Source organism: Gobio gobio, assembly GCF_949357685.1.
Source record: "Gobio gobio genome assembly, chromosome: 10".
Lineage (NCBI taxonomy): Eukaryota > Metazoa > Chordata > Actinopteri > Cypriniformes > Gobionidae > Gobio > Gobio gobio.
The window spans coordinates 52,225,544-52,247,436 of NC_137116.1; the positions used below are offsets into that span (position 1 = coordinate 52,225,544).

The 21,893-nt window shown below is 37.4% G+C and overlaps 1 protein-coding gene across 1 annotated transcript in view; it reads left to right on the forward strand.

Annotated features, from left to right (window-relative positions):
* The window catches only part of plxna3 (plexin A3), a 242,170-nt gene that overhangs the window by 143,786 nt on the left and 76,491 nt on the right, over positions 1 to 21,893 (forward strand). The window contains exon 9 of the mRNA XM_079827990.1: positions 3,768 to 3,882. Coding sequence (XP_079684116.1) covers positions 3,768 to 3,882 — 115 coding nt within the window. The remainder of the gene's footprint in view (positions 1 to 3,767; positions 3,883 to 21,893) is intronic.

Here is a 21,893-nt window from a genome sequence, read left to right on the forward strand (position 1 = left end):
TCTGCCAGAGATTGTTGTGCAAGAAAAGCAGCCTGTATAATTTTGCTCCTGCAAAAACGCCTCAGATGTTTCAAACGCGAGCAGCCGAGGATCTTTCTCCTCCCGGGGGCCCTGCGAGAGCGAGGGGAGCGAAACCAGATTATACTGAGCGATGCAGCTCCAGGTGTGGTGTGCTCGGACTGTCGAGTGCTCTCTGAAGGCGATTTCAACCGTGCCTCCAGAGGGAAGGACGTGATTAGTATGGCGTATTGCGCAGGCTCTCCGTGCGGGACGGTGGCAAACGAGAGCCAGCGTGAGGTGGAGAAACTTGCCGTGCCGGAAGTGTCCGCAAACGCTCTCACAATGTGCGCGATTGGCCTTTCGTCCCATACGAGTCCACAGGTGTCGCCCGCTTATGTTTCTCGGCGGGATGTGACTGTTTAATTGGGAATGTCATTAGGGCCTCCGTCTGAAAGGCTTTTTCAGAGTCGGGTTAATAACTAATTGAGAAGCGGCGTGAGCAAGTTGGGTGTTCAATGGCCCTAGAGGATTAATTGTGTGTGTTGAAGTGAAAGAGCGGATTTGTGACATATTGACCGCTCAGATTTCCATGGCGCCGTCTTCATTCTCTACGAGAGTTTAAGTCTGACCCGGGGCTCGTTCAAGATGTTCCCAAAGACAATGATGTGATTTATAAGCAAAGTATTTGAAGAATTGGGAGAATTAATGACTTGAGCCCGAGGTTCAGTCGAGGACAAAGAGTTTAGTTCTCTGCTGAAGTTGAAGAAGTTCTAGTTCCCACTTCTTGTATTCGTGGGTGGTGATTAATCTAGTTCTGGTTTAGTAGTTGGATCATTTATTTTTGTATGTTCTCCATTCTTTTTCCTCTCCATCTTCCCCTTTTATACTGACAGCCAGTACCAGTTTCGTCTAGTACGCCTAGTAAGACCAGGGCTGTGTTCGAAATCGCCCCCTATACCCTTAAATAGGGCACTATTTAGCCATTTATAGTGGTGTCGGAAACCATAGTGGACATTATCGAGTGCACTAATTCAATCCCATAATGCACCACAATAATGAGTGTACAACCGATGTCCCATACCCATAATGCACTGTGAGGGTAGCACTGGCTTAATTCCTGCGTCCCGCCAGAAGATGGCGAAGCTGAATCATCCATCCATTTTCCAAACTGCTGATCCAGTGTACCTAGAGTAATATCGTAATATCATGCAGGTATATATCATAAGTTTTTAATTGATTATTAAATTGTTTAATTAAGGTATATACGTAGAGCTCAAGATAAATCTTTTCATTACTACTGGAGCTGCCAGTTTGCTAAGTTTCAAGTGATTTTAAACAGCAAGCATAAACTATGCAAAAGTGCTGTCAGTGTTCGAATTCACTCCATCGTTTTCATTCCCTCCTTCAAGTGAACTATATTAGTCGGCTAACGTAGTTTTTAACTGTGCGCGAGCCTTTCAAAGTATACTCCTTTTGTCCGTCAGCACAGAAAGACGCATTCTACGCGTACACACTATCTAGAGGACTTGTTTTCAAGCACCATAGACAGTAACAGAAATGGACACAGCGACCCCATAGGCTTCGACGGAGAAAAGTGAAGTCAAGTTGAAGCACTCACTTCCTGATGGCTGATGTACTGCGCAGCCTCAGACTGAGCTTGACGACGTAGGTGTGACGCGATCAACCTGTCTGACCGTTGTAAGTCTTCTAGTAGTTGTGCAAAGTGAAATCTGAACCACGTTTTGGAAATATTTTGTCCCGTTGCTTTTGTCTCTCTATGGGCTTCTCCCTCAACTTTATCGGACTTTATGCCTCCACGTCCCCCCGATTGCCTCATAGACAGTAAAAGATTGCCTGCGAGCTTCTCCTCCTGTCTGTACAGTAATTTCTCTACTACACTGAAAAAATGCCCAATGGCCCGATTAAATTAAAGGGTTAGTTCACCCAAAAATGAAAATTCTGTCATTAATTACTCACCCTCATGTCGTTCGACACCCGTAAGACCTCCGTTCATCTTCGGAACACAAATGAAGATATTTTTGTTGAAAGCTGATGGCTGAGAAAGGCTTCAGATAGGCCTCCATTGGCATTCAGTACATTTACACTCACAGGACCCATAAAAGGCACTTAAAACGTCATTACAAAGTCCATCTCACCACAGTGGCTCTACAATAATTTTACGATGCGACGACTAGTTTTTGTGCGCAAAAAACAAATCAAAATAACGACTTTATTCAACCTCTTCTTGTCTTCCGTGTGTGCCTCCACGACGCATGCGCGAGAATATGACGTAGCGCCGGGGTTCGGGAATCCATGAAATGCACACTTAAGCCCCATTTGAGCATTACGCCAAGACCTAAAGCACGATCAATGTAGAATTCAACAGCTTAGACACGCGCGTCTTCCTCTGCTTGTAAACAAATCGCTTCTGGGTCATGTGTCCGAACGCCGGATCTGCGTCATATTCTCGCGCATGCGTCGTGGAGGCACACGGAAGACAAGAACAAGTTGGATAAAGTCGTTATTTTGATTTTTTTTTGCGCACAAAAACTATTATCGTCGCTTCGTAAAATTATTGTAGAGTCACTGTGGTGAGATGGACTTTGTAACGACGTTTTAAGTGCCTTTTATGGGTCTTGTGAGTGTAAATGTACTGAATGCCAATGGAGGCCTATCTGAAGCCTTTCTCAGCCATCAGCTTTCAACTAAAATATCTTCATTTGTGTTCTGAAGATGAACGGAGGTCTTACGGGTGTCGAACGACATGAGGGTGAGTAATTAATGACAGAATTTTCATTTTTGGGTGAACTAACCCTTTAAGCATAATTAATTTGTGCTCGTTTAAATAATTTAAATTTAGTTTTTTTATTTAAATTTTTAAAAAAAAATGAATTGGTTTTATGGGAATTGCTGGTGTTTTTGTTTAAATTGAGATCAAATCAATTGATTGAGACCACTTACGATAAAAAAAATAGTAAATTCAACAAATAATTTTTTTCAGTGAATGCGACAGAGTCGTTAGCCTATTTTTTATAAATACGCCTTCTACGGGGCGATAGTGTAAGATACAAGGTAACGGAGCCTTTTATACATTGTCGTGTTTCTTTAGAAATAAACAATGGTCAAATGGAGTCTTTAAACGCCTCAGATGTAAAGATATTCGCTGTCAAATTAACGCCAAAATGAATGGGAGTCAATGGGATGCTAACAGCAGGTGATGGCTTGGTTAGCAATGGCTGCCCCTATGGAAGGTACGTTTTCCGGGTGCTGGGTTACCCCCTTGGTGCGCACATGCGCTGTTGTTCTTCTGCTCTTTTTCCTGTTGTGGTGGTTAGCAAACAGCATTGTATTACCAGCGGGCGCCCCCTTCTGGATTGGAGTGTGTATCGCATGTGACTGACTATATTCGTTGTCTGACTGTATGCACCATACTGTGATGGTTCAGGATGAATACATGTACCGTTATACCCATACATATACATACATATATTACATATTTACAAATGTTTATGTTAGGTGCAATATTTTAGGTGCAATATTTATTTATTTAATGCATTTAATATATAAATGTATAAAATATCATGTTACATCAAAGCCAGCTTGTGATTGCATTAAAACTAATATACTTTGTACTCGTAAATTAAAACTAGGAATAAGACTAAGACACTTTCAAGTCAGTAGAAACTGGGGCGAGTTCACAGATTACTTGTTGTATGTGTTCAGAACAGACCTCTCATGTAACTCTCTTTTGTTTTTCTCCTCTGTAGGTGTTCGTCGTGTGTTAGCAGCCCTTTCCCCTGCAACTGGTGTAAATATCGCCACATCTGCACTAATAACGTAGCCGAGTGTTCGTTCCAGGAGGGTCGAGTGAGCAGCGCTGAGGTAAGAAACCAAACCGGACCAGCTAACCAAACAAGCCTCTGTTAAATGACACGCACCAACTACGGAGAGAAGTTTTGAGTTATTTTGTATTTTGTAGTGAAGTATTCAAGTCAGAAACTAAGAAAAGGCTTGTTGAATTTGCAAAAATGTCTTGTGATAGTCCAGAATGTGCTGAAAACTAGAAGCCAATCAATAATGTTTTACATTAGATATATTACATATATAATATATATGCTAAAAACTACAAGCCAAACTTAGTGGATAAAGTAGATAAAAGTACACACAAACACACACATCATTTCTTATATTTTAAAATATTAAGATATGTACCATTTATATTTATTATTTATTTAATTATATTTTATATTTTATGACTTTAATATAATAATAATGTATACATTATTTTAAAATATATATTTAATATTTGTATTTAATTATTTCATATTTATTTCATTATATTTTATATAATATTATTATTATTATCAAAAAAAAAAATTAAAATATTGGAAACGCATATCCTCGATTAAAAAACAATGTTTAACACACTTGAAATGTTAATAATGTTTAGTTTTTAAGTTGTACATTAAATTGTGAATAATAATATTTAAATGTAATTATTAATAATCAATTATTTATAAAAAAACATATTTAAAAGTTATTAAAATAACAGAAAACAGCAGTCCATTAAACTGCTTCTTTTCGCATTCTCTTCCCACCATAACATTAAAAATCAGTTCTAATCTAGTAATCTGAATGGCCTTTTTAATAATCAATCAGTTAGCGCTGAACAAGTGCTTGCCTGCTCGGTTTCTCATGCCCGTTTCTAGTCTGAACCGTTCCAGTCTCCAGGGTTTGATCTGCAGCGGTGCCACGCAGCATAATCAGATTCAGCTGTATTATGAGTTCATTTATGATTCAGTGTGGCTCAGATGACTCACTGTTTCTCTTGCTCAAATGAAAGATAGATTCAGATGTTCAGAACGGCTCATCTGTTCTCAGTTTTCTGTGCCGTGATGTTCCCTTGAGGGTTGGCATTCTTTTAAACAGAGTATAAGCTATTGTGCCCTGCTCTCTGGAGGAACAGGAAGTGAGTACAACGGAACCACTTATGTGTCCGTCTCAAATTCACACAGTACCAATTTAAAGGGGTAGTCTTTCGCTCACCCTCATGATGTTGTTCCAAACCCATATGCTGGTAGTTTTTAAGTGGCATACACAATAAATAGCAACATTCGGCTTTGAAACGGCATGAGGGTGAGTAAATAATGGCAGATTTTCCTGTTTGGGTCAACTATTCCTTTGACATCCAACAAGCCCAACCTGGTCAGCGCCCTCTGGACCGCTGAAGTGTCAGTATGTGTCGATCACACAATCGGTTCTTTCACTCATTGTCTGTGGAACACTGGGAACTTTCTCACACGCTTCATTGTTTGTCTCGTTTGACACTTGCTTGAAATTTCGAGCCAAGGCATTTTCCCTTGACGTGTGTTTACACTGGACGATAAAAGGACGACTTGCTGCAAATGTCATTCTGACTGGTAATAGAAATCCAGTTTTCACAAGCTGTTATTTAGAAGGACATGAGTATTCATTGCTGGTGGTGTGCTATTCGTTTTTTTTGAAGCATTTGGAACTTAGTTGTTTATTTTTATCTTTTTAATAATTCATTTTTTGCCTTATGGTTGATAAAATGGACAAAATTTTCCGTTAGACCTGCATCAAAAGAAGGACTTGAACCACATCTAGAGATCAAAATACCATAAGCCACACACACATTACAGCTAAACACAATTGTCACTGCAATTGTTCATGCAGTGACATCGCTAGACATTAGCTGGGGTTTATTTTAATGCAGATTTCGGGATGTCAAATGCTGGTTAAAATGCACTCATGAGAATACATTTTCCATAATGTGAATAAAAATATCATATGTTTATATATGATGATAATGTTGGGTTATTTCATTGTTTAAATTGTATTTATTTATATTGTTTACTTTAATATGTTTTAATTATTGGTGAGCCACATCTACCAATAAATTTTGCAATATTCTAAAATGTTTTTATTCTAATTATTAATTTTTAGGATTATTATTTTTTTGTTTAATTTGCACTTATTTGATCAATTTATTTATTTCACCAATACAATTTCCTTCAGTAAGAAAACACTCGTATAAATATCTGATGGAATGTTTTTTATTTTATTGATTTAAATTATGTATTTGTTTTGTGCTTATTTTAATCATTTATTTATTGGTGAAACACCTTAACCAATAAATTGTTTTTGCAAAAATGTTTTAATTTGCTAAGAAAACTGATTGACTTTTTGGGTTTCCTTTATTTCAACACATTCATCACTAAATAGATATTTGCAATATTCAGATTTTTCACATAAATGAAAAAGCCACAACCTGGATGCCATAGCTAATGTACACTAAAAATAAAAAAATTCTTAATATATCTTTGAACGTACACATAATTCACCCAGGATTCACATTTGCAGATATCATTCGCTATGCAGTTTGGCTGAAGGTACTTTGTCTTTTTTTGTGACCTGTATACGTTTAGCAAATTGTGTCGTGTGCAAATGATTTTCTGCAGAAGTGTTAGAATCTAGTGCAGTCGTTTTTATTTCCATTCTGCAAAGCCGAATTTCATTTTTGCGCTGCGGTAAGATGGATGTACGAGTGTTTTCATGGTGTCTACAGTGTAATTCCTTCCAGAATTTCAGGTGCTAATGAGTATCGAGCCAAATAACTTGGCCAACTTTTTTTGTTGGTGCCTTTTGTTTGTGGTTACTGATGTTTGAAATGGGCCCAAGTGTTTAATGTCTGGGTTGGTGTCGTTTTTCTAGCCAAGATTCTGTTGCGGTGAGGGAAAATAATAGTCTTAGCACAGATTTGGCCCAATCTGTGAATAGATTTACATCTTGTATTCCCGCCCCCTCCTTTTTCCTCTCTCCTTTTCTCCGTTTCTTTCTCTCCTTTTGCTTTCATTTCTTGTCTGCGCGCATTATTGCACACTTGACTGAGCTGTAGGCCGCTGCCTTCAGAGGTTGAGGAGTTACTGCTGCCTCGCTCTTTTTTGCTGCACCCGATGACCGAGGAGTGAAAGGAAAACAGCATATGTGAGACTCCAGCTGCTTGGATACCAGAATGCATATGCTTTATTTATATCTCTGTTGCATTTCTTTGCATTATGATTACAGAGTCAAAGCACAGCGACAGGAACAAAGTGGTCCTGCTAACTAACGCTGTAGCTTTAGATGAGACGAGATGCAGATTTGAATCCAAGTGTGAAACGACCGTCTAGTCCAATTAGAGACTGCTTTCAGCCACAGCTCGCTCCCCAGTCCACCCAGTTGATGGAACTTATGGAATTGAAGCTGTAGTTATGACATTATCGTCATTGTTGTGATGCCACAGCCATGAGTGAAGGTGAGCGTTTGGAAATTAGTCAGTTTAGATGGATGGATGGGTACAGTATATAGGTATATAGATAGGTAGGCAGAACGATGGATGGATGGATGGATGGATGGATGGATGGATGGATGGATGGATGGATGGATGGATGGGTACAGTATATAGGTATATAGATAGGTAGGCAGAACGATGGATGGATGGATGGACAGAATGACAGAAAGATGGATGGATGGATGGACAGAAAGATGGATGGATGGATGGATGGATGGATAGAAAGATGGATGGATGGATTGATAGAAAGATGATGGATAGACAGAAAGAAAGACGGATGGATTGATTGATAGAAAGATGGATGGATAGACAGAAAGAAAGCTGGATGGATGGATGGATGGATGGATAGAAAGATGGATGGATGGATTGATAGAAAGATGATGGATAGACAGAAAGAAAGACGGATGGATGGATTGATAGAAAGATGGATGGATGAATTGATAGAAAGATGGATGGATCAATTGATAGAAAGATGGATGGATTGATTGAAAGATGGATGGATGGATGGGTGGATGGGTACAGTATATAGGTATATAGATAGGTAGGCAAAACGATGGATGGATGGATGGATGGATGGATGGATGGATGGATGGATGGATGGATGGATGGATGGATGGATGGATGGATGGATGGATGGATGGATGGATGGATGGATGGATGGATGGATGGATGGATGGATGGATGGATGGATGGATGGATGGATGGATGGATGGATGGATGGATGGATGGATGGATGGATGGATGGATAGATAGATAGATAGATAGATAGATAGATAGATAGATAGATAGATAGATAGATAGATAGATAGATAGATAGATAGATAGATAGATAGATAGATAGATAGATAGATAGATAGATAGATAGATAGATAGATAGATAGATAGATAGATAGATAGATAGATAGATAGATAGATAGATAGATAGATAGATAGATAGATAGATAGAGTATTTTTTTTAGTAGCAACACAGTTTTCTTTTTTTAAATCAGTCATTTATTGTTTATTGGCCACAACATGAAAATAAATCTTAAATGCTGTGACCAAGACTCATCTGTAGGATAAAAATAAGATGCTCTGAAAGTGTCGAAAGCGACTGCAATGAATCGCTTAATCTGTTTGGTCAGATGTGACGAATCAGGTTAGAAGCTTCCATAAGCGTCTCCAGACGTATTAATTTTTCATCTGGTCAGTGGCACTTTTCACTACAGCCGCAGAAGCTGCCAGGCAACTAAGTGTTTTCATATCTGTGATTCTGACATTACAGTTTTTCAATTAGAGAAATTATTAACTATGTGCATGCTAACAGAGCCACGGCTCACAGAAACAAGGTTAATTGGATCTGTAATCAGGCCGTGTGGATAATGAGGCTTAATGATAGCCAGATGAAAGATTGAAAATGATTTGATATATGATTTGGACTTTATATAAGCACGACGGGACAGACACCCATATGATTAACACCTGCCTGATTTTAAAAAAAGAGACACACGGGCACACAGGGGAGTAGCCGACAAGAAAAGAGGCAAATCCTCCCGTCTTTAGATGCAGAAGGGGGTGCGACGTGCGCCCCTCGGCTTTTGGCGCATTTTAATTTTACACTTAACTGAACATCAAAGAGATGCCTTATCAGTGTTTATCAGAGGCAGCCAGCAGCGCTGAGATATGCCCATCTCTCTCTGTCTCTCTCTCGGTTTGTCTGTCTTCCCCTCCAGCACTATGCCTGACAATCTTCTTATCACCCCCCCGCCCCCTGCTCTCGTTCAAGAAACAGTTAGTCAGCGAAAAGTGGTGAGTCACCCAGTGTTGATACTGGAGGGGAGACGCTGGTAGAGCAGGCCACAGATTCTGCCTCAGCTTGGAACGCAGTGACAGCAGTTCTGAGAGCGGCCCGTCAGCGGCCCGTCCGTGAAGAGAGATGGCAGCGCTGGTCACACTCACACTCACACACTCCATCGCTGCTCATTCCAAGTGTTTACTCCGTTGTGTGCGCAAACACGCATGCACAACAACGCTGTTCCAAAACCTAGTGAGCTGCCTATATTATTATTATGTGCATGTAATTGTTTTCTGGTAACACTTTAGAATAATGGTCATTAGTTAACATTAGTTAAAGGGTTAGTTCACCCAAAAATTAAAATTCTGTCATTAATTACTTCCCCTCATGTCGTTCGACACCCGTCAGACCTCCGTTCATCTTCAGAACACAAATGAAGATATTTTAGTTGAAATCCGATGGCTCTGAAAGGCCTCCATTGGCACAATGCACTTTACACTCTCAAGACCCTTAAAAGGCACTAAAGACGTCGTTACAAAGTCCATCTCACTACAGTGGTTCTACAATAACTTTATAAAGCGACGAGAATAGTTTTTGTGCGCAAAAAAAACCTAAATAACGACTTATATAGTGATGACCGATTTCAAAACAAAGCATCATGAAGCTTTGAAGCGTTATGAATCAGTGAGTCTATTCAGCGGTTTGAATCGCCAAAGTCACGTGATTTCAGCAGTTTGGCCGTTTGACACACGATCCGAATCATGATTCGACTCACTGATTCATAACGCTTCGAAGCTTCATGATCCATTATTTGAAATCGTCATCACTATATTAGTCGTTATTTAGGTTTTTTTGGCGCACAAAAACTATTCTCGCTGATTCATAAAGTTATTGTAGAACCACTGTAGTGAGATGGACTTTGTAACGACGTCTTTAGTGCCTTTTAAGGGTCTTGAGAGTGTAAAGTGCATTGTGCCAATGGAGGCCTTTCAGAGCCATCAGATTTCAACTAAAATATCTTCATTTGTGTTCTGAAGATGAACGGAGGTTTTGGGTGAACTAACCCTTTAACTAACGTTAACAAAGATGAACAATAACAGTAACAAATGTACTTCTCATGGTTAGTTCATGTTAGTTAATACATTAACTAATGTTAACTAATGACCATTATTCTAAAGTGTTACCTGTTTTCTTTTATGAATATATTTTTATTTATTAATCAATGATCAATGTGACCCTGGACCACAAAAGCAGTCATAAGGGTCAATTTTGAGATTAATACACCATCTGAAAGCTGAATAAAAAAAGCTTTCCATCCTTTTCCAGTATGGTTTGTATATATTGTATGGGTCAAAATGATACATTTTTCTTTTATGCCAAAAAACATTAGATATTTTTTACATTTCCTACCGTAAATATATCAAAAGCGTTGCTAGGACTTAATTTGGACAACACTAAAGGCGATTTTCTCAATATTTAGACTTTTTTTTGCTCCCTCAGATTCCAGATTTTCAAATGGGATCCTTCAAATCCTAATAGGACAAATATTTGACCGAGATGCAACCATTTGAAAATATACCCGTGTGACTTATGACTGGTTCGGTGGTCCAGGGTCACATATTAGATGATTCAAACATTTTTATCAGTTCATGCATTCCCTGGGAATCAGAAGTGCCCGAATCGAGTTCTATAACACACAGAGTTATGCCAAAATGCCCGTTTTGTCGAGTGTTCTCATAACCGCAGTCTTAAATGAGTTAAATAACGTCTTAAATGAACTTAAGTAAATAAGATGCACGTGTCAGATCCAGAGTTAATAAAAGAACAAAGGTAACAGAGAAAATTGTAGCTTTAATACGGATTAATCTATATTTAATTTATAATGTTTAATATATAATAATGTATAAAGTGTTTGATTCCTTTATTCAATTTCTGTATATTGATTATAGTATATGAAGGCCACAGTAAATATCACATTTATCATAATGGGTTTATGTGAAAGGTGCACTATGTAACTTTTCCGTCCGCTAGAGGTCGCCTGTTCAAAACAAAGGCGTAGTTTGATGACTACTAGAATCTTGGGACACGTGGTCTTCAGCTCACAGCCGGTGGGAAAGAATCGGGATAGGACTCGGGCAGAAATCATGTTGATGGATGTGATTATTAACGTTACTGTAGTGAAGCAGAGCAGGACGAGTGTTGTGGAGCTGAGGAACCGCTGGAGCGATTGTTAATAAGATGAACGCAACACACGCCTCGCGAGCAGCAGGACTTTTATTATGACACAGTTGTCGGCGCCACTTCCGCTCCTCCGCTCATGAGTGTGAGGTAACGCAGCTCTGTTGATCATATTACACACATCTGAGTGTGTTGATGCTGATGTTATGACGTTACTCTGTAACCGAGGGTAACGCAGATATGATGTCATCGACAGGCGACGCCCTCACACGTCCCGGTTCATTGGTGAAAATAGCAATTTTCTCATGATTTACAAATAGTTGGAAACATTTGGGATATTGTAAGTACTCAACTGAACAAAATATAGAACACTGGCCTAGTGGTTTTTGGAGATTTTACTGAAAAATGTTACATAGTGCACCTTTAAGTTCACTTATATAAATGTTTAAAACAATGTTAAAGCCTAATAAATGTTGAAATTGATATAGCTTTCACTTGTACTTTAATGTTGAATGTCTGTCATTAATGTTTAAAAAAAAATCTATTTCATAGCGACATCAGTGACCGTGTCAGTGATGTTGGCCTTCATTCATAAAAAAAAAAAACGCCATTACAACAAATATTTCAAATACACTCTTTAAGTTGTTTCTACCTTAATTTGGAGATAGTACAATATAAAAACATGATTAATTACAGAAAAAACTAGCATTTTTTAAAATCGATTGACAGCACAAATTGATATACTTATATTTAAATGTGCAATGCATTCTGGAAGTGCACTCTCTGCAAAGGTTTTTATTACCCCTTTTCCACCGTGTTCTTGGCCTTTGTCCGTTCTTGAACCGTTCCATGCATTTCAACTGCAGAAAGGGCTTTCCGAGCTGGAAAAATTGGTTCAACTCCCGCCCTAAAAACTTGCTGGTCTGGAAAAGGAAGCAGGTAGAGTGGGGGGGTGGAGAAAAACTGGCGCTGTATCATTGAGCAGTGTACTAATGTTAAATCCACTACCTTAAATCCATTGCTATACTGCTCATCTTAGCCTAACATATCATTGTATATATCTACCTGTAAATACTGTTTATAGTAATAGATATTCAGTACATATCCATGTCCTGCATTTATGCAACCATTGTATATCCTGCACTTGCTGCTATTGCACTTCTGGTTAGACCTAAACTGCATTTCGTTGCCTTGTACCTGTACTTGTGTAATGACAATAAAGTTGAATCTAATCTAATCTAATGTTGCACTACATTGCTCTTTACATCTAAATATATAAAACTATGTGTGCAAGAGAGAGCCAGTGTGCGAGAGAGTGAGTGAATTAACCCTTTCAGATTCAGTTTATCTCTGAAAAGGGCAGTTTATGTGAGCTTCCGGTTCGCAAGAATCACTTCCGGTACTGTGAACAGCAAAACAGAAGTGGCGCACTTCCTGCACAAACACCGGGATACACAATGTTTGGGTTTTTTCACAGCTCCAGTTCACCTGGCCAAGAACAGGCTTTGGCTCCAGAACAATTCTGGTGGAAAAAGAGTATATGTGGTGATTTTGACTACGAGGTGTCTTAGGGAAGGCAGCATGATTATAGTAAGCAGCTCACAAGGTTTTAGAACAGAGCAACTTTTGAATCACACAATGAATTCCCAATTGTCATTTCAGGATATTCAGGTCGAGTTTGGACCGGATGTAAACGAGAAACAAGCTCACTGTCATTTAGTTAGGCGGAATCCATGTTGGCGTGGGCCGAGAGCATATGTGGGCTCTTTCAATGATTACCACACTGGCTTATTTTTACATTCACAATGCACAGGCGTTCTTTTGCTCTGATCAGTGTGTGTGAGTCAGTGATCCAGACCCTTAAGCCGACTGGTGTGTGTGTGTGTGTGTGTGTGCGTGTGCGTGTGCGTGTGTGTGTGTGTGTGTGTGTGTGTGTGTGTGTGTGTGTGTGTGTGTGTGTGTGTGGCTCAGTGGAGTGCATCTTCTCCCAGTGTAAGCTCTGCCCCGGTGCCTTGGCCCAGGCTTTGAGAGGTGCTTCAAAAACCCTGACATAAAAACACTCTTCACACTGTAAACAGGGCGAGTGTGACGGGGTCTCTCCAGCTCCCAGCAGCACTCCAACGCCCTGGGCCTAATCCACTGAACAGCAGCCGGCTTCTCTCTGTCTCTCTCCACTGCAGTGTTTTCCAAGAGGAGAGTATTGCTACATCTGTTTGAGGGTCCTCCCAAGTCATATTGATTAGGAGTCTTTCACTCTGAGCTCGGGCCCAAATTATATTAAAAACCCGGTTCTGATCACGATGGGATTTTGTGCACTAAATATAGAATGATTTTTTATATTTTATGAATATTATGAGGCTTTACATATATATAAGTATAGATTTAAAAGTTTGTGGTCATTAAGATTTTTATTATTATTTAAAGGAATTACTTTTATTCAGCAATGATGCTGACTGATCTCATGAAATGGCGTATGTATGACACGCCAATTCATATGCCATTTTGGCGTGCTATCAAGACGCATAATCGCTCTTTAGCGTGTTTAGCATGTCACACACACACACTGCCCCTGCCCCTAAACCTACCCATCACAAGAAACATCCTGCATTTTTACATTTTTAAAAAAACATAATTTAGTATTTATAAATTCATTTACATTCACGCGTAATCACACGGCGTAGACTTACACGCGGAGATGATGGTTCGTTTCGGCATACACGTACACACGGAATCAGTGTTAATTTTGTTGACGAATAATTTTCGTCATAATTGTCGTCAACAACCTTTTTTCACTGACGAAAACGAGACGATAACTAAATAAAAACTAGTGTTCGATGACTAAAACTATGACGAAAACTTACTGTAATTTTCGTCAACAAATAAAAACGAGACGAAAATGTTAGGGAGGGACGATTAGGGAAGAGATCCAGTCAGAACTGATGTCCTGTGTCACAGCACATTTGATTCGAACGTGCTGATCTAACCACGGGAAAACACGACACTGTTGCTTCTACAGGCGCACGCATCCCCAATCCAGCGCTCCAGAGCGGTTCACAATCAATGAATAGCGCACATTTATGCCACGCAATTGTATATGAACTAATGCTGATGAATAATGACAATGTTTACTTTATGATGATTATATAGTAATATGTTTTAGACGGTTGTAACAATGCATATTTTATCTCCTGAACTTGAATGAGCAACTGCAACAGAGGCGGAGCAGACATTTCAAAATAAGAGTCCCGGTGTATTTCGAGCTTGTTTATAATTTAAAAGTCACTCATTATACAGTATATTCGTATTTGGTTACACAATAAACTGTATTTCATTTAATTCCCATTTAATTCTTAGTCAGGAGGTAAGACCAGTATTTGACACATATTCAATAAAGTATCAGGGTTATAATAGTTAACTAAAACCATTTAAAAAAAATCATTACTTGAAATCAAATAAATGTTAACTTAAATTAAAAATAAATAAATAAACAAACTTATTTGAAGCTTTAGCTTTACCTGATATGGCCTACTAACTAAAACAAATAAAGTTATAAAAACTATATAGATGTTTAAAAAAAAAAAAAAAAAGTGAATTGAGCTCTCTTACGTGTATTTTTAATGTCAAAAACAAAATGATGTCAAAATTAAATGGAGCTTGAATTGTACTATTACAATTTAACTAAACTTATTAGATTTTAGGAGACTAAATCTACAGTAGATTTAGTCAACTAAAATCTTATGATATTTACTAAAACTAGACTAAAACTAAAAACAATTCAAGTGACTAAAATATGACTAAAACTAAATGGCATTTTAGTCAAAAGACTATGAATAAAACTAAATCAATTTGCTGTCAAAATTAACACTGCACGGAATCACACGGCGTAGACATGCACGCGGATAGCTCAAAATGCGTACAGATAACACGCCATTTGGCTTCAGAAAGTGGCATGTATGTTTACGCAAAGTCATGATGTCATGTTGAAGGATGCATTAAATTGACAGCGAAATGAAGTGACTGTAAATATATTTAACTTTCTGTACATCAAAGAATCCTGGAAAACGTATAATTTTCTTAAAAAAATATTAAGCAGCACAACTGTTTTCAACATTGATAATAAGAAATGTTTGCATAGCAAATCATCATATTAGAATGAATTCTGAAGGATCATGTGACACTGAAGTACATTTAAATAAATTACATTTTAAAATGTATTAAAATAGAAAATTATAATAATATTTAACAGTTTTTACTGTATTTTTGCTCACAGGAATGCAGCCTTGGTGAGCATCTTCTTTCAAAAACATAAAAACTAGGGCTGTCAAAAGATTAATCGCGATTAATCGCATCCAAAATAAAAGTTTGTATTTACATAATATGTGTGTGTACTCTGTTAATTATTATTTATATATAAATACACACACAGTCATGTATATATTTAAGAAATATTTGCATGTATATACTGTATATACATTTATATAATCTATAATATATATAAATATAAATGTTTTATATATAAAAAATAACATTTTTTTCTTAAATATATACATGATTGTGTGTGTATTTATATATAAATAATAATTAACAGAGTACACACACATATATTATGTAAACACAAACTTTTATTTTGGATGCGATTAATCTTTTGACAGCCCTAATAAAAACATCTCACCAACCCTAAACATTTGAACGTTAGTGTATGTATCGTTTTCAAACATTTCAGTAACTAAACAGATGCTAAGCAAAGTCGCTTTTTCCTGAGGAAGTTACCATAGCAACAGTATGCCGCTCAATAGCTTAAAAAAAATTTGGGTTTAAAATATATTTAAGATAATTCGTTAACTGTGCAAGAGGTCAAGACTTATGTTGCATAAAACGCTCCTCAACGATTTCGCCTCTAAGTGTTGACAGAAAAACGAGATCATTCTGAAATTCACTGAATAATTTGTTTGCAAAGCAGTTGTGTATGTGTAAACAGGTCTAAATGTAAATGTAAAATTATGGAAATAGTGGTTAAAAGAAAACAGATGAGTGGGTAGGAATGATGAACATTTCCATATCAGAGTGCAGATTTTTGCAGCTTTAAATGTTGAAGCATTGTAGAACAGGTCAGAGGACATATAATAACTACATGGAGCACAACAAAAGATAAATCAGTGCAGAGATTATAGTGTGACGAATATAAATAGAGATGTGTAAACATTCCTGCAGATGTTGTGCTGTAGTCAACAATACTTCTGAATTCAATCTTACACATTATACTACAGGGCTGTTGAATGCTTGAATCTGATTGGTTGATGATGAATTCTAAAGTGTGCGATTATTTTCAGGGAAACGCACGGCTAAAGTAGTTCCAGGCAGGTCTTGACTGCATTACATGTCCGTATCACTTCGCCAAATGATTTCAGTTATTTTAAAGGTCCTTACAGCCTTCAACAGCAAAAGAACCAAAACCCAAACGACACTGACCAAGCAAATAAACAATTAGATAAAAACAACAAATTATTTCCATGTTTTTTTGCCACACAATTGACCCGCCCCCTTTAGTTACTGTTGCTATGTCCGACAAGCCGTGCTCTCCCGCTACACACGTTCTCACACAGTGAAAAACACATCGCAGAGCAAAGAGGACACGGACAACACACTGACAGACAGGACAGAGCAGGTTACTTTTAATATGAAACAGTCTCAACTCTAAAATTGTCTTTTTTTTTAAAGACATGTAAACAATAAATACCATTTTGTGGCTCTTTAATGTGTGGTGACAGGCCTCAGTTAAAGCTGCTCGTGAACCGATCACCTCTTCCTTCTAATTGATTTATAGTATCAAATAAACATGAATGAACTTCTGAAGGAATGTTGTTTCAACCGCAGAAAGACGTCAGACACCGGATTCGGTGGATGGCGGATTATGATTGGTCAGATCGCCTGTCAATCAAACTCCCGGCGAAGGGTGAATTATGTTTTATTATGTACGGAAAACATACTTGCTTTTGCATACTCTCACACACATACAGTTCAGACACACTCACAGAGAAACGTGTTGTCTGATGATTTTATCAGTAAAATAGTTTAGCAACTTAAAAGCTACACAACATTTCTCAGTAGCGATGTAATAACGGCACTGTTCTTGAAGCAGACAAACTTACAGTTTCGCTTACAGTAGAGACGCTGCTGACGAACACTTGAGACGCACAGACTCCGGTAATCCACACACACCTAATCTCTCTCTCTCTCTCTCTCTCTCTATCTCTCTCTCTCTCTCTCTCTCTCTCCGTAACTAGCTCTAAAAAAGACAAAAACCTAACAAATGTCTTGAAATGCATCATCTAAGCAATGTCTTGATATGTGGTAACCGTTGTATAAGTAGAATAATTGACTCCAGTCCATTGAATTATTAGAAAATAATGCACATGCTTTGCATCGTGGCTGCATTACCACTCTTGGGTGTGCATTATTTTCTAACAATTCAACGGCCCATCAGCAATTATTCCTTACATAAAACATTCCTGAGTCTGCTGGTTCTGGTTTACAACAATTTCACGGTTTAGTTTTTGGTACACTGCAAAAAATGCTTTTCTTACTTAGTACTTTTGTCTTGTTTTCAGTCCAAATATCTGGACTTACATCTTACATTAAAGCTACACTGTGTAACTTTTTTAGTTTATTCTTAGCTAAAACACTTAGTTCTTTCAAAAATATATATGCTCATTAATGTACATTTACTTCTTTCAAGTAATAAAGTATTCTCGTAAGTTTATAATATGCCATTGAAAATACATACGGGTAAGGGGTTCGAATACCGGTCGCCATGTTGCCCCTCCATCTTGAAAGTACATTAGCCAAAGAGGGACATACCCGTGAATTCAAGCTTCGCCTTTTGCGTTTTAACACTCGATGGCACCGTGTCCAATGTGGACGAGGTCGAACTGGAAGCCATGTTAATCTTGGACTAAATCGGCCACCGTAGGAGTTAAAACGAAATCGGAATTGAGAGGAACAGAAACTAATATTCACTGGATGGTCATATACCTTTTAACCGCTAGATGGGGGAAAATATCACACAGTGTAGCTTTAAGAAGCATTTATTAGACAAGCAAAAGTTTTTGTCTTGTTTCGGGGGAAAATAACTCAAAATTAAGGGAGTTTTTGCTTAAAATAAGCTAAATAATCTGCCAATGGGGTAAGCAAAATAATCTTGTTTTTTGTTTGAATTAAGATTATTTTGTTTACCCCATTGGCAGATTATTTAGCTTATTTTAAGCAAAAACTCCCTTAATTTTGAGTTATTTTCCCCCGAAACAAGACAAAAACTTTTGCTTTTCTAGTAAATGCTTCTTAATGTAAGGATTTTTAGATATTTGGACTGAAAACAAGACAAAAATACTAAGTAAGAAAAGCATTTTTTTTGCAGTGTAAATGTTTATTATTTTAGTTAAATTAGATAATATAATGATTGCAAACTACTGCTTAAAATATTTTCATAAAGTGAAATGGTTTAAAGTAAAATAAAATTGTCTTGTGCGTTTCATAACTATAACAAAACCAAGAAAACAACTCAAGCTGGTAGAAAACTCCCCCCTGCAGTCGTTGACTGGCATTCTTGCCGCACACGTGTTTAAATTCGTCATCTTTTCATTTACACACATTCTTTGACCTTCACATTGCCAATTAAACCGACTGTAAGTTTGTCCTTTCTGGATTGGACCGGTTTTGAATGCAGCGGCTTCTCTGTGTTCTAATAAGGGTCTCATTCTTCTCATCTGTATTAAAATGCGTTTCATTATATCAGTATATCGCGCGTAGATGTCCTCCTACACACCGCCGGCTTGGCCCGTGTTGATGAGTCTGCCGCGTGTTTGTTAAGCACATGGTAGGTGACCTCTGGGAAATGGATGGTTTGCGGACCCCTAATTACGGCCCGCACTCACACCCCTCATTCCTCAGCGTCTGAAATAATGCATTTTTGAGTCTCCGTCTTATTGTGTGGTCTCTAAGATGGAAATGTTTTTGAGTTTGTGGGGTCAAGCAAGAGCAAGAGTAAAACTATTTCTGTTTTAAGGGAGAGAGTTAAATGTGATGTTCCTCTAAGGATGTTGGATGCTAGTTTTGGAGTATAAAACTTTATGACTAGTGTTAGTTCAGGCAGTATATATAGATGTGTAGCGTTGAAACAGCTGATGTAGGAGATTGTTTGGCTGTGGATTTATCAGTGTGAGCAGCTCTAAATCTCCTTCTGTTTGGCCGTCATAGCATACAACACCCCAGCAGTTCTGCAGTGTCGTTGTTTAATTTGTAGTCATTTTTTGTATCTTTCTGTTTATTTGTGTCAGAAATGGGTTCATTTATTTATATGTATAAGTGAGTGTGTGCGTGTATTTATATTTATATTAGTGCTATCAAACTGATAAATCACGATTAATCGCATCCAAAATAAAAAATTGTGTCTCTCTCTCTCTCTCTATATATATATATATATGTATGTATGTATGTATGTATATATATATATATATATGTATATATATATATGTATATGTGTGTAATATATATTCTCATTCGTGTATATATTTAAGAAATTTGTCCATGTGTATATATATTTATATAATTTGTATTATATGTATAATTATAAATATTTTATATGAAAATATTGAGTGTTTATTTATATATCCATAATTATACACAGTACACACACATACTGTATATTAACACAAACTTTTATTTTTGATGCGATTAATCAACAATTTCACAGCACTAATTTATAATCATATATGTGTATATATGTGTGTGTGTGTGTGTGTGTGTGTATATCTTAATTTTGAGTTCATTGAAATAAAAAATTAATTAATACAATGAACATTTGAGAATCGACATCGCCCTTTATTCAAATATTATTAAAAGATTTTGTAAGCATATTGCATAATTGTTATATTTGTAATAATTCAGTGAAACATGCCAAATTTTGCATATTTTTTTATTTATGTGGTTCAGATACAATAATATTTTGAGTTTCTATTTATTAAACCAATTTCCTTCATTTTATTAACTCAACTTTTTTATTTTAATGAGCTCAAAATTTTAAGGCAACCAGGTTACTTACTTTTTTAAGTTAAACCAACAATATTTTTTTACTGTAACATTTTTTTACAGTGTGTTTTTTACAGTGTGTGTGTGTGTAGGGGAGAGCGGGGCACCACCTAACAGGGTTAGTTGTAACACGCATGATTTAACACTTTCCACACATACCAGGATGACGCAACTTTGTGTATTTACTAGTTTACTAACAAAGACTGAGAGTCAATGTTCAGAAATTATTAATTATTATTATGTTTTTAACTATGCTGTATAACTGTGTTTTGAGGCGTGTTTGTTGTCAAACTGAAAAATGAGTTTATTTTTAATGATTAAATGCCATTATTTTATTTGAAAAAGTTAATAATTGTATTTTATTGTCAAAATATTTTAGTTTGTCTTGGATATTTTTTTGATTATATCAGGGGACATTTTAAGCTTTCCTATGCTCATGTTACATCGCGCCCCTCACATGTTACAATGAACCCCACCTATGGGGCATGTTGTCACATTTCACTTCCATTCTTTCAGGGTAAATCAAGAAAAAACGTATACACTGTATTAATGAAACAAAACCACATAATTGTACTAGACATGTGGGAAATTAATGTGGGGAAAAATAAATACTCTGAACCCCAAGTGGATTTACACAAACTGAGAAAGTCAAAAAGTGTTAGGTTGTGCCCCGTTCTCCCCTATATATATATGTGTGTGTGTGTGTGTGTGTGTGTGCGTGTAATATTTTATAAATAAAAGTATTAATACTTTGCTTTAATATTTTTATTGAATATTTAAATAAAATATGTAATCATATATTCATAACTTTCACATTCATAAGTTCATATATATTCATGCTTGAATGTGAATTACTGATATGTAAATCTACATGACATATTAAAGAAAGTTGTTGTTCTGTAAGTGTAGTAGCATTTGCTGTGTCATGATCTGAGAGTGATGATTGACAGCGTGGCTGCTGTGCCGTAATATCGCTCTCCCTCCGTAACATTTATCATTACAGGAGGCTTAATTAGCTTATGTATGTATTTAACCTTAAAGAGCAGCCCTGCAGGGACAAGATTCACCAAGACTAATGGCCACGAGGATATCGCACACATTTTCAAACTGGCCTCATTCCCAACGGAATCCCGACGCCTCCCCCCTTTTCCTCTCACATAACGTTTTATTCTTCCTCTTTCTCACTTTGATGCTCTGCCTCTTCATTTTTCTCTCTCCGTTTGTGTTCTCCGAGTGTCACTTCTCCTTCTGTCCCTTCTCAATCTGTTTTCTTGTTCCCACAATGCAATCTTTCTTTTTCTTTCACTCTCTCCCAAATGGTTCTTCCTCCTCCTCCTCCTCCTCCTCTCCGGCCTCGTCTCGTCTCGGTGGGGCGACTCTTTCATTAACGAGCTGCGGGCAGAGGTAATTAATTGTGGGATGAGTGACAGAGACGCCATTAGCCCAGCAGGAAACGCTCTGGCTGCTGTGGTCCTTCAAGCCGGACGCCACAGCCACACAGGA